This window comes from Cuculus canorus, chromosome 2, assembly GCF_017976375.1.
Source record: "Cuculus canorus isolate bCucCan1 chromosome 2, bCucCan1.pri, whole genome shotgun sequence".
Taxonomy (NCBI): Eukaryota; Metazoa; Chordata; class Aves; order Cuculiformes; family Cuculidae; genus Cuculus; species Cuculus canorus.
The window spans coordinates 54807110-54823682 of NC_071402.1; the positions used below are offsets into that span (position 1 = coordinate 54807110).

Here is a 16573-nt window from a genome sequence, read left to right on the forward strand (position 1 = left end):
GCAAGTTCCCCTGGAAGATACAGGAGGAGATACTGTATCAGTCATTTTAAATGAGAGGAAACAAAAGTAGTCAGAGGCATTTTGAGCTCAGTTTCCTGTAAATCTGAACTGAGATGGATATTCAGACTCACTTCAGCGAAGAAGCAATTTCATGCTGCAGTGACAGGTCCCCAAGCTCAACAGAGAAGCTCAAAAGACAATCTAGCAAAACCCCTTCCCCTTGCAACAGCTGTCCAAGTGCAAAGAACTAGAAAAAGAAAAGACCGCTTAAATTTCAAACTTATTCTTTTAATGTCTTAAAAAGGTCACAAGATTGCTTTCAATCTTATTAATAAATTTTATTTGGACAAGTAGAGAACAACTTGTATCACAACAGCTTTAAACAACATGATTAAAGACTGCAGCACTCCAAGGAGGCTCACAGATATGTACAGTATACGAAGAAAAAAGTTGCACCTCAGAGCTGATCATGATCAAGTTAAAAATACCTGACTTAAAGTACACGTGCTAATAAATTTCCTTTAGGTCATGACCAGCATGAAAATAATTAGGACACAGGTACTCAGCAAAGTTTTCTGCTAATGGGTACAGCAATATGCTGCATTTAAGGATTAAAATCAAATTCTAGTTTAGTGTTAGCACTGAGCCCTTAAGAGAAATCCAAATTTCTACTTTTCCTCATTTACAAACATCAAAGCTATTCCCACTTAAGGGTGTGCCCAGCTGCACACAAATCAAGTCCTTGAATGATAAAAACTTTTAGATCTAATACTGGAGGTCTTACGTCCTGGTATAAATTTGCCTTTTTTGGCCATTTCATCTACCAGTTGCTACAGAAAATACTTGCTAAGTTAACTCCTCAGGAGAAACAATGCAGGTCTCTGGAAATCACATCCTTTCTACAATGAAAATGATCTGCCAATTCAAGTTTCATTTGTTCAGGAAGACAGAAGATTTAAGGCTTCGGTGGCAAAAGTAATCCTCTGAGCAGTGTTTTTTCTAAAGTCAAGCTGACAGGCATGTTTAGGTTTTCTTGACTTAAAATCCCTGGTATCAGGTTTAGGTAACATCCACCTGTTAAGTCTGGCAAGAAATCTCTCCTTCCAAAGAGATTGTCCTAGATCAACCATTTTAGAGGCATGTGAGGATAGTTTAATTTTTTGTTTTTAATTATAGCAACATTGAGAACTTTTTAATAAGTTGATGAAGCAGTGCTCATGGCATCATCTGCAATTTTGGTACTGGCTGGGTGTATGCTTGCAAAGTATTTGACATCATTGTCCTCATCCATTTGAAGTGCCATTATTGTTTGTTCCACAGCTTCTTGATGAGAGTTGGCAGAATTTAGAAAATATTCTGTAAGAGAAAATGCACAAGATTTATAGGAAGAAAAGACAGCAGATACTTAAATGCAAACCTCGGTATGCTCTCACAAGGTTCAAAATCCCAGGAGACAGTGTACACGTACAGTCAAACAAGAATATCTGAACAAGCAAACAATACACTTGTGAATATACCTATGAATTCACCTTAAAAAAAATGATTCCATGTTTCTGAGCGCTGTTGCTCTAATGTTGCTACTGGAGTACAAGATATCTATGGTCCTTCAGTATAAAAGTAACCTGACATACTCCATGATCAAAGAGGAATTAAAAAGAAACCTGCAAGAGACTCAAAAGGTGTGCACTTGTATTTGTGATGGAGGGAAGGTATCACAAACCCATGGCCATGCCACACTATTACACTGGCAGCCTTGCCAAATTATTATCAAACAATAAAACTAAGATGAAATAAGAGTGGAAGAAGTTCCAAAATCTGACAGCTTTCATGAAGTACACAAGTTGTTCAGTTCAGTAACAGCAGCATAACTACAAACAGCTCGTTAGGAAAGGCAACTTAGATCTGAGGTTTGAAAACTCCTCAACTTATTTTTTAAATCTGTCTCTCATCATCTATCCACCAACCCCAATCAGTATCTTTGAGGCAGGGACCACCTGTATTATAAATCTGCACAGCGGCAATATAGAATGAAGGTGCTCCTTCCAGGTGGGGAACACAAAAATAACAAGGACAACAACAGAAGTACCAATATGACATGAAAACAGGAAGAACTGTGCCTTAGCACAGTTAACAGAGGACGAATTACTGCAACATCAGCTGATCCATGCTAACTGTCTAAATAAGCTTACTCAGAGTCTCCAGGATGCACACGGCACCTACCAAGAGCCTAGTTCCCACTGTGTTGGCATTCTTTGTGTTGTCCTGTGTTTAAACATTTTGCATTCTTCCTTACATTTTCTATGCTAGAAACAGCAGTCCTCAAGCCAGTGTATGGTTTAGAGGAAGAGATCAATCAGAACTTGATGAAGTACTCCAAGTGTGGACACTCTGCTGGTTTACAAAATAGCGTAATATTTCTAATGCCATTTTCCTTTACAGTGCTTTGGAATCTGAGCACTGCTGACTCTTCCGGCACCCGCTGTGCACTGGGGATGCTTTCCTAAGCAAAGCCTGAGATTTGAAAGTTGCATGTCTAATTTCCCTGAAGATACTCCAGAGACACTTGCTTCCCACTGCTACCATAAAACATAAAATCAAACAGCAGCCATCTCTTTTCCAAAGTGAGAAAACGGATGGTGGATTTGTATGGAAGGATTTTTCTTTTATCCTTATTACACAGAACATCAACAGATTTTTTTTTTTTTTTTTTAACCAAATAAAAGGCACTACTCAAACTTCACAGTTGCTAGTCATTGATTAGTGCTTTCTGTGCCCTGATGACACTTCCAAAAACTAGCTCATTCAGGGAAAGCGGTATCAAAAGAACAGGCTGACATATGAGCAAGAACTCTTAACTTCCCCAGCATTACACAAAGGCGGCTCTGACACCGCACTCAGCTACGGTAACATTCCACAACAACAAGACTGTAAAAGCAAAAGCGACCCACGTCTGATATCATTTCTTTTTTCTCAGCTGACTACAGGAAAATGAAGGGACAAAAGAAATGCAATCAGCTGGCCGTAACTCTTTCTGACCACTAACCTTTTTCTAAAAGGGTTTGCTTTAATGTTTTTGCAAGCAGGACTCGAACGTTTGGAACCCTGTCAGATGCCAAATGTAGTAAGTGTGGCAATAGATGCACAGCAAACTGGTCCATGGGCAGGCAGTCATCTTCACTGATAGTCTGGCAAGACAGAAGCAACTGCATTAGATTTCAGCACAGTGAAGACAAAATCCCAACGCAATCAAAGCTGACAGACCTTACTACCTTCATAGTGTAAGCACATATCCACAAATTTCTAAAACACAGTAAAATGCTTTCTAGCACAAAGTCATACATAATGATACAAGTTAGGGTTGAGGAAATTCAGGCTCAGTTAGAAGTCTGGCAACTTCCTTACTTCTAATGTGTTTTTAATCACTGTATCACTTGAAAACACAGAAAAGCAAAAGGCCTTCCCAAACCTTTTTTTAAGATTGATTTAGTCTTTATTTTAACTAGACAAGAATGGTCCATCTCAATAGTCATCTGTTGTACCCAGACACGTTTCCCTAAATAAGCTCAAAGCTCACATTTCTCCAAATCCTTCAGAGAACTGTCCCACTTGGGCAGCAGCCATGTTGGGCCCTAGTCTGCACCTCTGCTACAGCCTCCAAATTTGATCATTTCCTTGGAACTCCAGCTAGTTTCAACTCCTCTGCTCATTTTGCTGAGAATATGTTGCTTTGACCAAGCTGCCCTAGCTGGCTAAGGAGGAATAGGCAACGCCTAACACTTGATTTCTAAAGGGTAACCCAAAAATGTGGGAAACTACTGCAGCTTGTTATAAAAATGTCACTCAACACAAAGTAACAAAGCAGCTTCCCAACTCATGGATTATTTTGTTATGCATTTGTTTTATATCCAACATCAGATTTGACAACTTGGTGCTAATATGCTGAGCTAAAGATGCATTCAAGCTCACCTTGAAAGCAGCCATGAAACCTATTCCCTTTGAAACAGAAGTTCTCAACTATTCATTAGTGTCAATAGACAGCAAAAGAGTTCCAGCTGCCTATCCCTTCCCCCTACCTTCATTCTTACCACCACACTACCCCACAAAATGAAAGAGATTAATAAGAAGACATTTTACCTGGCAAATAAAGACAAAAGTTTGCCGACCAGACCATTTGCGGCATCTACAGAACTTTTCAACAAGTTCATTCATGAGGTCTACCACGAAGGTTGATGTTGAAGCCATGTACAACTTTTTTACCATTTCACTAACCTTGAAGAAATGAGAAGTAAAAACAATACAAAAATTACTTCTGACCACCAACCCTCACCAGTCCAAAATCCTGAATTTACTTAGATTGCTTTACCAGCTTGTAAGAAATCCAGCGGACAGAAGACACTTTGTCTGCACAGAGGCTAAAAGCGATAGGTCGCAAGTAGTCATAGATGTCTCTGGCACTGTACAGATCTAGAAGCAAGATCAGTTGCCTAGAAGATGGAATAAGAACCACAGTGTGTTATAATGAGAAGAAAGGTAGCTTTAACTGTGAATATTATCATTTATATGACAACACTTGCTAAATATGCAATATGGGCATAATAAACTTACTGAAAAGTAAAATCTGTTTTTTCAATGCCATCAGTTTGACTATGGGTCACTTGCAAATTTTAAATTCTCCTTTATTCACAAAAACGAAAAAAAAAAACCCACTGCATGAGCTCAAAGAATGACAAACTAGGGGAGAGGAAAGGGAACTAAGGTGTCATTTCCAAGGAAGGGATCCTGATACTGGCTACAATGTACATGCAGCACAGTGATCCAGCTGTGAATGACACTGCTGTGTGCACGTACATTTGAATATCTGATAAAGACATCTCTCACACAAAACACACATACAGCTACAAAGCAACTACTCCTACTTAGTTTGATAAGCATCCCTGGTCACTTAAGAATCTTCTACTTCAGAGTATACTGGACAACTAGACAACTTATCAGTAGCCTTCAGCTTGTAATGAGTTAAGATTTCAGTAGGTTGCAGACGCACGTATGTGTCGCGAACACTAGGAAGCACATCAGAAGAAGAGGCACAACAAGTTACAAGCAGTGGATTGAATGTCTCCATACCAGCAATAACAGGTAAGAGATTTGTAGTTACTAAATCAAAACAACACTTGAATGAGCAAGAAGATGATACTATGGATCAGTTGTCAAAGTAAGTCTCTTAAAATTTCATTCAAAAGATACATTGTAATTAGTCATTATAATACACTCATTTTAGCATTCCTGCTAGAGAAGCACTGGTCTCATGGTCTCTCCCAACAGGGCACCTGCTGCAGCCTTGATAATCCTGGTGACCATCTGCTAAATTTGTTCCAGTTCATCAGCATCTTTCCTGTATTGGTACAGACGCATTTATTCCAGATGAGACCTAATGAGTGCTGACTGGAGAGGGCTAAATCTACTCCCTTGATATACTTATTTTGCTACTGTTGATATAGCCCAGGATTATGATGCCAGGACTCACTGCTGGCCCATGTTCAGCTCACTGTCCTCTATGATACCTTGGGCCCTTCCAGCAGAGCTGCTCCCAGGACAGCCAGTCCTCAGTCCGTTTCACTGTCAGAGGCTCTTCCTTTCCATGCACAGCACTGAGAATCTGTCCCTTATTGAATTTCATACGGCTTCTTGTCCGCCCCTTCCTCCTGACTATGCCCTGCTGGATGGTAGCCTTGCCTTCAAGCACACTGACTGCTAGTCATCTCACTGTGGCACCACCAGCAACCCTGACAAGCGTCTACAGTTGTCACCCCCTCCAAGTCATTGACAAAAAGTCCCAGAAGGTTTATAGGTAGAGTATAACCTACCACCTACAACCTCCTGAACCAAACTATTCAATGACTACTCATCCAGCCTCCATCCATCCAGATTATTATGTCCTAACTTGACCACAACAATATTGTGCGACGTGACATTAAAAGCCTTGCTAAAGCAGAAACCAACAACATTCACCACCCTCTCCTCATCCACAGATTCAGTTGTTTAATCACAGAAGGCAGAAGGTTCAGATGTGATTTACTCTTGGAAATTCATGCTGACTGTTTCATGGAGAACTAATGCCTCACATGTCCAGAAATGGTTTCCAAGATGACCTGCTCCATGATTCCCAGGGCCTGAACCAACAAAGAAAGTTTTAACTCCCCTGATAGCATGCATCTTCTAAAAAGGCCAAAAGCACATAATCAGCCTTTCTCTAGTTTCTAGTAACCTGCCTTCATCTTCACAGCCTTTGAAAGGTGATGACTAACGGTCTCACTATGACTTGTGCCAGCACTCTGTCAGCAGCCTCAGTTGTAGCCTGTCTGGTCTGACGTGTTGAGTTCTCAAGTAATCCCTGGGTTGAACCTCAACCACCACTGAAATCTGCTCTAAGCACAGAGTCCTGGGAAATCTTGTGGGTACCTTGTTCAGTACCTCCACCTTCTTTGTGCCCACTATCACTAAATCATCCACCTCATTCGGGATTGGTCTTGTATAATTCATTTATTCTATTTTTTTGCTAACGTAACAGTACTTATCCCTTGCAAGTCTCAGCTTTAGCCGAGCCTTGGCTTTCCTAACATAACCCTACCAACATGCCTGGAAAATGCTTCTAAATTCCTTACGTGCATCCCATCCCTGCTTTCACCTCCTGTATAATCCCTTTTTGCATTCAAGCTCGGTTATGAGTTCCTTTCTTAGCCAAACCAAGCTCGATATATCACCTTGTATTTCCAAGTATCAAGATGAACTACCCTTTTACTTGGAGGATCTTATCCTTGAATAACTGCTGGCTTTTCTGAGCAACCTGACCTTTCGGAGCTGCCTCACATAGCAGCCCACCAACCCGTTCCATAAAAGAGCCTTCATCTGCTCAGATGAAGTCCAAGAGTCACTACTTTGCTACTTGCTTAATCTTTACTCCCCTGAACATCCTGATCTCCTCCGTTTCATGCTCATGAATTCAGCCTACTCAGACACAGCAACGTGGAGTCAAATTGCTAGAACACGTCTACTGACTTCAAGAGCAACCAGATGTGGCATATTCTTTTGGCAGCTTCTTTTTTTATAGAAGAGTAATGCTTTCAACATACTATGATGGAAAAGACATTCAAGTGCCTCCTTGAACACTTAGAAATGATACACAACTACTCGGAAGTTTTAAGCAAGGGGGACAAATGGAGGAGGATAAGAACTGTCTACTAATTAAAAATTAAATTAAGAATGTAAAATATTTATTTTATGATTTTAACATTTTTCTACATCTATCACAATAAAAAAAAAGCACCCAGAAAACTACATACTCAGCCAGCTCTGCTCGGAAACGCCAATTCCTGCTGTTATCAGTTACTAGGAATTCCTGGAGTTGATAAAGATACTCTCGTCTTTTGTCAAGATGAAGAAGCTGTAACAGTAAATATAAACTTACATAAAGAAATGTAGGCTACAGTGAGCAGATAAAACAAGAGCTTTGAAATACAGCTAATGAAACACTTGTTTTCATAAATAGAATTCTTTAGCAATAGTGTTGCTTTTCTGCGCTAAACCCTACATGCTTAAGTATATAGAACCACATGGGGTACTACTGAGAGCAAAATCTGACCTAGTTTCTGATTTTACTCTAGAAAACAAGAATCATAAGCAGTAAACCTAGTATTGATCAATGGTTTTATGATTTGTGTTTTTCGGCTCAAAAACCGGGGCAGTTACAGAAAAAACTACTAAAGATATTTGAGACGTTGTACAGAAAGGTTAGAGCCATCAAAAATCTTAATACCATCCACTGCCACCTAAATATTGAATAAATGTGCACAAACGAGGCTCTCTGGAGAAAAGAAAGTATCAGCAACACAGATGCCCTGCAAAACATACTCCAGTACTCAAATGACATCTGGATTCCATCCAGATTTGTATGGATTCCCACAAAAAGGTATGTTAAGAAGCAAGTCCATACAAAGAAGTGAAGCCAAACACCTCATTTCAATTGACCAGAGTGGAACACAGACATACCTTCAGAAAGTCATGCAAGTGTTTAAGCACACCTATCCTGACTTCATCTAGGTCTTTTAAAAAGCCATTAAAGACAGGAACTAGATCTCCAGCTGTAAGCTGGTCTCCAAGGATGACAGCAAGTTCATGTATAGAAAATGCTAGCGTCCGCCGAACCTTCCACTGTAAAATAAATAAATAAATTTTATTGATGTATCATCTAAAGTGCTTAACTTGAGGGTCAGTATCCAAGATGGACTCCCAGCAAGCTACAGTCAACAAAATACATTCAACATAAAATACAAAATACAAATACATTCAACAGTGCCTCATGTAACAGTTGAAAATGAAAATTGGAAAATTAATTCAATTAGTTTCTTGGAATATGAAGGAACTAGGCAAACGAAAGGAATGAAAATATTTTAATTTTCTAAGCTTTAGGAAGGGAAATGTTATTCCTGACATCAGCACTCTTCCACAAAATACTCTCTCCTTTAAATTCTTTTAGGTAAATTAGTTCCACACTACTACTATTCCTCTCAATTGTTTAATTTATAAAACAGAACAAGATATATAATCCCACAATTATTTCAGCTGACATATTTAGCTTCCATAATAGGTAAAGTCTCACCCACACTGAGTGCCCACCACTCCAATGACCAGTAGAGCTTCTACTTGCCCTAATCTCAGGGGGCACTATTCTAACAGAGTAGTTATTTCAAGTAAGACTTATTAAGAACTAAAGCAATATTTGTTCTTTAGCCAGCACTTTCCAATTAGCATGGGTGCTGTTCTTTCACCCAAGTCTGGTGATTCAGTCTTAATTCAGATGAGACTGGCAATAAACTCCAGACAGTTTTGAACATATGGCAATTTGTTTTTACTTGTGTTTTAAATTTATTAGGTGTTTGTTTTTAATGGCTGCAAAAAAGTTTGGAAAATCTGAGCAACAGCCATGTATGAAATTACTTGCTACATGTCACTGAGAACTGCTGCTCTGACATAGCAAGCAGTAAGTTCAAGAAAGGGTGAAGTAGTCTGAGAATGTTTAAAAAAATAAAAAGAGCATCTCCAAAAAAGGAAACAAGGGAAGACTGAGAAACAACTGTAACCCAACAGTAAAATGCATAAAACCACCTCCTTACCACCAGACAAGGAAAATGCTGCTTTTTCCAGTATTTGGGTTTGAAACAGCATGGCTGCACGGTGATGGCAACTTTATTCCCTTATGAATAACTGGATGCAGCACCAAAAGGCCACCAAAAGGCCTGGCGTGAGGCTGACTCACTGAGGTCCAGACATGCCTGCAGAGGCACATGTCTTCTCATGCACAGCAGCACAGCCCAAATTCTCATAACATGAAAAACCCAAGCACTGCTATAAGGCCTCAGAGGAAACTAGAAATCTCTCCTCACATTCCTACCAGAGACCTACCTCCTGCTCAAACTGCCCCATTTCTTTACCACCTGAGCACCACACACACCCAGCTCCTTCTGAGACAAGTTACACTTCCATTTATGAGAGCTAATATCAGCAACAGAAAGCTCCACACAAGAAGCAGAGCAACCTAACACACAGTAAACAAGAGAAATTGCCATGGAAGTTCAGATTATTCATTGTTACATCATAAAAGTTCAGATCATTCACTGTTGGAGCTTCTTGAGGTTACCTGCATGTCAGATGCCAATGTCTCATAGGTATCTTTCAAACAGTGCCAGTTCTGTCTGCCTAATGTAAGTGCCACACCTGGCAGGCTGTAGGCACAGTGTTTGGCAATCTCGGTATCAACTGTTTGTGCGCGAGATGGATCGGTCATTGATAAATACTGATCCAGCAAGGCTTGAGGTACAACATCCTACAGGAGAAAAATGGTGGAATCTTAACACTGTTTACAATAAATCCTCATAAGTCTTACTGCAATTCCTGGGCGTACTACCAAAATAACACTTTTTTTCTCCACAATTATGGACTATTATTTAATTACAATCTCTTAATAAGAATGCAAAGGTTTTGTATTTCCTAAGTTCCATCAAACAGTTCCAAAGAAACGATGACATAACTGGGGGCTATTTGAAAATACACAGACCAATGGAAGAGATGAGCAGGTGGATCACTGTCTGCTCGGAACAGGAAATTAAAAGACTACATTCCACCTTTGTACAAAAAATTATGGCTCGCAGGCTGTGCAAATTGGCCACTTTAATCTTCCATAAAAATAGGCAGAATAGAAAATTATGAGACTTGCTCAAAGGTAATTTTCCTATTCCTCTCTACATCTTGGGGAGGTGGGGAGAAGAAAACTAAATTAAAATACCTTGGGGACGGAGGGAAAGGGAAGAGGCAGAGTACAGTATGTTCAATGTTGCTTCCAAACTCCCTAAGTAGTCACGAGGAAGGAAAAAGTTCTCCAGAGACAGAGGTATCTCTGGTGAAGACCAATCCTTCTCTCCACTGAGAAACTAAAGCACCTGAACTAAAATTTTGCGAAAACCTCTTTCCTTAAAGCTGTTGTCAGCTTATGCCAGGCACTGACTCTACCCAAGGCGATGCACAAGAGCACTTCCTAACACAGCTGCAGATTAGCACAGCTCACATAAGAAACAAGAGGGACCGAGATTCCCACTTGAACAATCAGGCTGGTGCAGGGTGGCACACTTGATACTGTACTATGTAACAACAAAATATTCCCTTTGGGAAAAAATAACAAAGAGACAGTTTGAGCTTAATGAAACACTTTCACAAATCTCTGCACAAAGCTGTCATGAGCTGGGGAAAGTTCCACTCAAAATATTTAACAAAAAAATAGAAAAATTTATTTCTGCAATAACCCAACCTCCATTACAGGATAGTTTCCATAGAAAATGAAACCAAATGAAATCAGAGCCTGGAAGTCTATGACAACCATTACCTCATGTCAAAAAATACTGTAATCTCTTATACATAACTAAAACAGAAGAAGCAACTGCTAACTTAAGCCATTATCTCTGTGAACATTAAATATGTTAAAATTACTTAAAAGGTTTTCCGTATTTAATAGAAACTACATCATATCAGAAATGACTGAATGAAATGCATAAAAGAAACCCCCATATACATAAAAAAATTCACTTATCTGATACATGTAGGAAAAATAGAAACCACTGTCATTTACCTGTACTTTGGATTTTCTTTCTTCTTCAGGGCTGAAACTACTATTGATGCTCAAATCTGAGTCATTATGAATATAGTGAAGTGTAGAATCCATATTCTATGAAAAAAAAAGAAAAAAAAAGTCATGTAAAACACAGTCAACAATTAAACACGATAAAAACGTCAACATCAAGAAGTGCTGTCCTCACCTCAGAGTCTTCTTAGATTAAAGGAATACATGGTTTAATATCAAATACAATTTTGCTACCACTGAAAACCAAAAGGCCTATGAGAAATCCTTCTGCTTTCAATTCCAAACACAGGCTCCTTTTATCCTGCTCCATTTTGGTTCTTATGGAATGAAAGTAACAGAAGAGTACCTTTGAGACTGCATTATGGAAAACGTAACTAACACACACTGCTTCTCCCCTCAAAGGGAAAATGAGAAAACATATGCAGCAAATTCTGTTGGATTCATTGTTTTGGATTTGTGCTAGAAACGGTCAAAGCAAAACCACTCTCACACTTCAGAGTGGAAAGCGGTAAGACTCAGCTGCTGCTCCTTTCCTAGAGGTGATTATTCTATAATCTTCTCTACAGATGAGCTTCATCTTATAATACAGAGCCGTAGTGGATCATAGCTGCTGACACTACTCATCATCCTTCTCGGCAGTTTTATTAAAGTAATTTTTAGCAATCATTCAAACATCCTGGCTACGCATCTGGACCTTGAAGATAAGGACTCAGACTCTGTTTCAGAACTCTACCGAGCAGCAGAGGTCTGATACGCTATGATAAACTGCTGCTGAGAGGATGCACTGTCACTTTCTGTACCAGCAGAGTTCCCCAAATACAACGGGCTTTGCATAATTAGCTGTGAATGACAAGAAGTACATGACGAATATGTGAAAAGTAGACCAGGCTGCTATCTGGTAGAACAGGACAAAAGCATTTTTGCTAGATATAAGCCAAGGTATTCGTTCACAGACGCTGCAGGGTGAGCTCTCAGGGTCAACATAAGCACAGACAACGTGCCTACTCTACCAGCTGTTCAGATCAGCTTGACAATGAGAATTTTCAGGCAAACCAAAAACTTCTTCAAAAAAGCCTCTGGGATATCTGTGTTCCTTGGTTTGACTTCAGACAGCTGCTTTTTGCCTCTTCCACGATCCACTTTCATCGAAGCATTGGATTGTAATTTTAGTTGCTGAGGTATAATTAAAGGTGATAAAGACTAGGCAGAGCTGTAAGGCAATCACATATTGCTGGCACAGCAGCCCACTTCATCCTTCAGGCTTATCATGCAGCAGATGAGAGACAAGGTATCAGAGAGACAAGGAAAGAACAGATCTGCAAGTGACTCTGTAACTAAATGTGCTCAGCTGCATACAGCTCCAACTACAAAACCTCCAGAGACTCTGAAAACCATCTCTGCAGAATTTTAGTTTGACAGTCAATTTTTCACTCCTTTTTAGTGTTTATCTCAGAAAAGAGATAATTTTCAGCACTGCCAGGAAGCCACCGGCTTTAAACTCTTAAATCAAGAAATTTTGAGGCAGCAAGCCCAACCTAGGCACAGTGCCTTCCATGAGTTGCCCGGATGCATGGGACTGGAGGCTCATCATCCATTCTGCTATAATCAAAACTGAAAGACTCCATCCTACAATCTCTCCCACCCCAGCTCTAAAAGACTAAGTTAAAAAAAAAAAACGATGAAAAGAATACTTTATTGATTTAACTAAGTTAAACTAAATATACTGGAGGGTGTTACAGATGGGAATATTTTTATCTAGCCACTTTTAAATACACATTCCAGAAAGGAAGAGCTTCAGTAGAGAAGAACCACAGTATCAATCGTTATTTAAATCAATGCAGTATCTCTACTGCTGTAGATGAAACTCCATCTGTACTTTTTCCATGTAACACACCCCCCTGAACTGAGCATTGCACAGAGCCAGAACATAAAAATTCAGCAGGGCTTAGTCTGAAAGCTTCTTGTGCACCAAGTGGTAAACCACTACCTCTGAGATATAACACTCTGTCACCGCCCTACAAATCTCTCACGTGAGGTCTCCTTTAGTTGCAGTGTAAAAAGAGCTCTCTGCTTGTGTTCCACAGACTGCTGCTCTGCATACAAAGCCCACAGCACGAGGACAAGTGGTGCTGGCATTTCCTGACAGGGCAGCTGGCTCAAACACAGAAAGAAGAGGCCAGTGTCAGGGGTCCAGTCTTCTCCTGGCACCCCTCCTTTTCTTAAGGAGAGATACTTGTGCCAGAAATGGATAGAGTGATTTTAGTCGTTTCCTTTCTCTTTTCCTTCCTAGGAGGAAAAAAAGAGGACTCCCACACTGGGAATATGACTTGGGGAATTTCTTGTAGCTTACATTTATTTATCAATGCTTCTATAGAGCACACAACCTAAAGAAAACAAATGGTGGCTCAAGAAAGAAAACAAATGGCTACCCTCATTCTCAATGAACAAGCTTCACCTACATTCCAAAATCTGTCAACATTTATTTTTATTTGAATATAGAGTAATACCTCTTTAATACATACCATTAACTCCTTCAGGAGCCAACACAGCTGCAGAAGGACAAGCAAAGTGTAATTTTGCTTTGTGATATGTGAGCAGAGCTGTGAATGTTGCTTTCAAAATATAAAATTCTAGCCTGATTTTTCTAATGTGTCCAGTGCCCTATTGACACGTTGCTATGCTGAGACTTTAAAAAAAAAATGACATCAAAAACAACAAACCAAAACAACACTACAGAAAAAAAAAAAAACCCACAGAAAAGAAACACCTGCGAAAATCAGAGCTCTTCACTGCTAAGGGGAATAGTGCACTAGCCCAACAATCACAGCTTGATTCCCAAATTCTGGGTCACCTCTGCAATATCCTTTCACTTGTAAAATGAGGGCTTGATTCAGTGCCAGTAACAAACAGGGAACTGACAGATTAAGAGCACACTTTAAAGAGGAAAACTGAAAACTGCAAAACCAACATAGAGCAGCAATGTGACAGGTTTCTGTCAGCATCATACTCCGTAAAGAAGTAAAATGCAGGACAGGTCTCCAAACAAACACTACCCTCATCACCCCCAAAAATTAGAAGGACAGTGGATATATTTACACTGTCATTTTACAGGTCAGCATTAGAAAGAAGCAACTACAACCAATCCTATGATAACAAAACATACTGAGCCTCATATCAGGAATGTGGACAGGTTGGTTTTTTGAAAGCAACCAACCAACCCAATTTGTAGTGTTAAATTATGACTATGTATAAACTGCAGCATCCAAATAAATGTCACCTCCTTCACTCCTCAAATGTTTGCAGGCTACATGGTAGTCCAACAGCTTAGGTGAAAAGTTAATTAAATGTCATCTGGAAACACTGTTCTAATTAAAGGTTGAAAATGTTTTTGCACAGGACTAATGTCAACTACTAGGCTTTTCAAACACATTTATCAAAATTTCATGTGAAAATACCATTTAGGCAATGCAATTCAACAAATCACTTCTGTGGTTTTATGGAGCATATTTTCAAACCACTGCTTTCTACACAGCTACAGCTTTTAATACTATCAGAGCTCGTGGCACTATATGCTGTGAACATGGTCAGTTTGGCCTAATACAAAGTACAGAATGGAAAATAGCATACAGCCATAGAATAGAATCATAAAATCCTTAAGGCTGGAAAAGACCTTTAAGAGCTGGAGCACCTCTGCTGCGAGGACAGGTTGAGAGAGTTGAGGTTGTGCTGCGTGGAGAAGAGAAGCCTCTGAGGAGACCTCATAGCAGCATTCCAATACCTGAAGGGGCTACAAGAAAGCTGTGGAGGGACTTTTTACAAGGGCATGCAGTGTTAGGACAACGGGTAACGGCTTTAAATTGGAGGAGGAAAGATTTAAATTAGACATTAGGAAGAAATTCTTCACAATGAGGGTGGTGAGGCACTGGCACAGGTTGCCCAAGGAAGTTGTGGATACCTAGATAGTGGATGTGGATACCTAGAAGTGTTCAAGGCCAGGTTGGATGAGGCCTTGAGCAGCCTGGTCTGGTGGGAGCTGTCCCTGTCCATGGCAGGGAGGTTGGAACTGGATTATCTTTAAGGTCCCTTCCAACCCAAACCATTCTATGATTCTATAATCATCAAGTCTAACCAAAAGTATCAAACACGACAGAATTTCAGTTGGGCAGCAGGCAGTGGTGTGGTGCTGAAAAAGCACAAAAAACTTCAAAACCTTACTGATTGCTAGAATCCACTTCCTCTTTCAGCAGTCCACACAACACCCTAGACTGCAAGTCCTGAACTTCTCTTATGTAGACCAGTGAACTACTACAAACCACTTTGACAGGGAGCACAGGGAATAAAGTACCTCTTTCTCTAGAGGCAGCGAGGAACACAAAGGGAAGAGAGCACTGAAGGAGATTCATTTATTATCAGTAGGGCTCTGTTTTAAGGAGGGCAATTTCACAGTAATAAACTGCAATAGCATTAAAATATCTTAAAATGTGACAGTCACATTGACAGAGAATTAAATGGACACAATTTCAAGAATTTACATGGACAAGCACAGAAATGGCAAAAGCAAAGGCATCCAGCACAAGTAGTTTTATTTCAATAGCTTCATTTACTTCAACGAAGCTAGTACTTCAATACCAGTCAACAAAACTGAACACAAGACAGCCAGAAGTGTTTGGGAAGTGTTTGGCTGCACTTACTGCAAGAACACAAAATACAGCTCTATTAGTGGAGCTCTGGAAATCCTAATGGGGGGGGAGGGGGAGGAAGGGGGGAAGCAAAAAGAAGAAAAAAAGTGCAAAACTCACTTCTTACCTCAACAGAGTCACCAATTAAAGGCACAATATCACCCAGTATAGGTTTAAAATTTTGTTGCTCATTGATGGTTAGTTCAGTCTGTAAGTCTGTTCCCTTGCCCAGGCTGGCCACTGTCTCTTCTCGAGGATCCAAACTGGATGCTCTGAGTGCAGCAGACAACACCTCCACTTGTGCTGCATATGAGAGAAATGCATGAAACCGAACTGCAATGAACTTTTAGCAAGTCAACAAATCAACTTTTAAACAGTGACTAATTAACTGATGGATGGGAGAAGAATTAGAGGGAGGTACAAATTTAAGATTATTGACTGTTAGTAAATCCCAGACTGAGGACAATTAGTGTAAAATGTAAGGCAGATTAATCCTCCACTCTTGTCTCACGGTGCTCAACCATCCCGGAGTTCAGTGAAATTTGTCTTTAATGCAAATAAAACCAAACAACCCAAGAGTAAGAGATTGCTGTTATGGCAGGATCAGTTCTTTAAGAATCTCAGTACATATTAATGGTGCAAACAGTCTTTAGGGCAGAACACAAATACTAACTTACTGCCTGAGCCTTTTGTGGGAAGTAGGAATAAG

The 16573-nt window shown here is 39.9% G+C and overlaps 1 protein-coding gene across 8 annotated transcripts in view; it reads right to left on the bottom strand.

The window, feature by feature from the left end:
- Nucleotides 1-272: 272 nt before the first annotated feature.
- Nucleotides 273-16573, bottom strand: part of PPP4R1 (protein phosphatase 4 regulatory subunit 1) — a 65881-nt gene continuing 49580 nt past the window's right edge. For all 8 annotated transcript variants that reach the window (XM_054058643.1, XM_054058640.1, XM_054058639.1 and 5 more), the window contains 9 exons: nucleotides 15992-16167; nucleotides 11174-11269; nucleotides 9692-9877; nucleotides 8044-8205; nucleotides 7338-7438; nucleotides 4364-4484; nucleotides 4135-4269; nucleotides 3044-3185; nucleotides 273-1356 (listed from right to left, as the gene is read on the bottom strand). In XM_054058643.1, coding sequence (XP_053914618.1) covers nucleotides 1193-1356; nucleotides 3044-3185; nucleotides 4135-4269; nucleotides 4364-4484; nucleotides 7338-7438; nucleotides 8044-8205; nucleotides 9692-9877; nucleotides 11174-11269; nucleotides 15992-16167 — 1283 coding nt within the window. In that variant the 3' untranslated portion in view covers nucleotides 273-1192. The remainder of the gene's footprint in view (nucleotides 1357-3043; nucleotides 3186-4134; nucleotides 4270-4363; nucleotides 4485-7337; nucleotides 7439-8043; nucleotides 8206-9691; nucleotides 9878-11173; nucleotides 11270-15991; nucleotides 16168-16573) is intronic.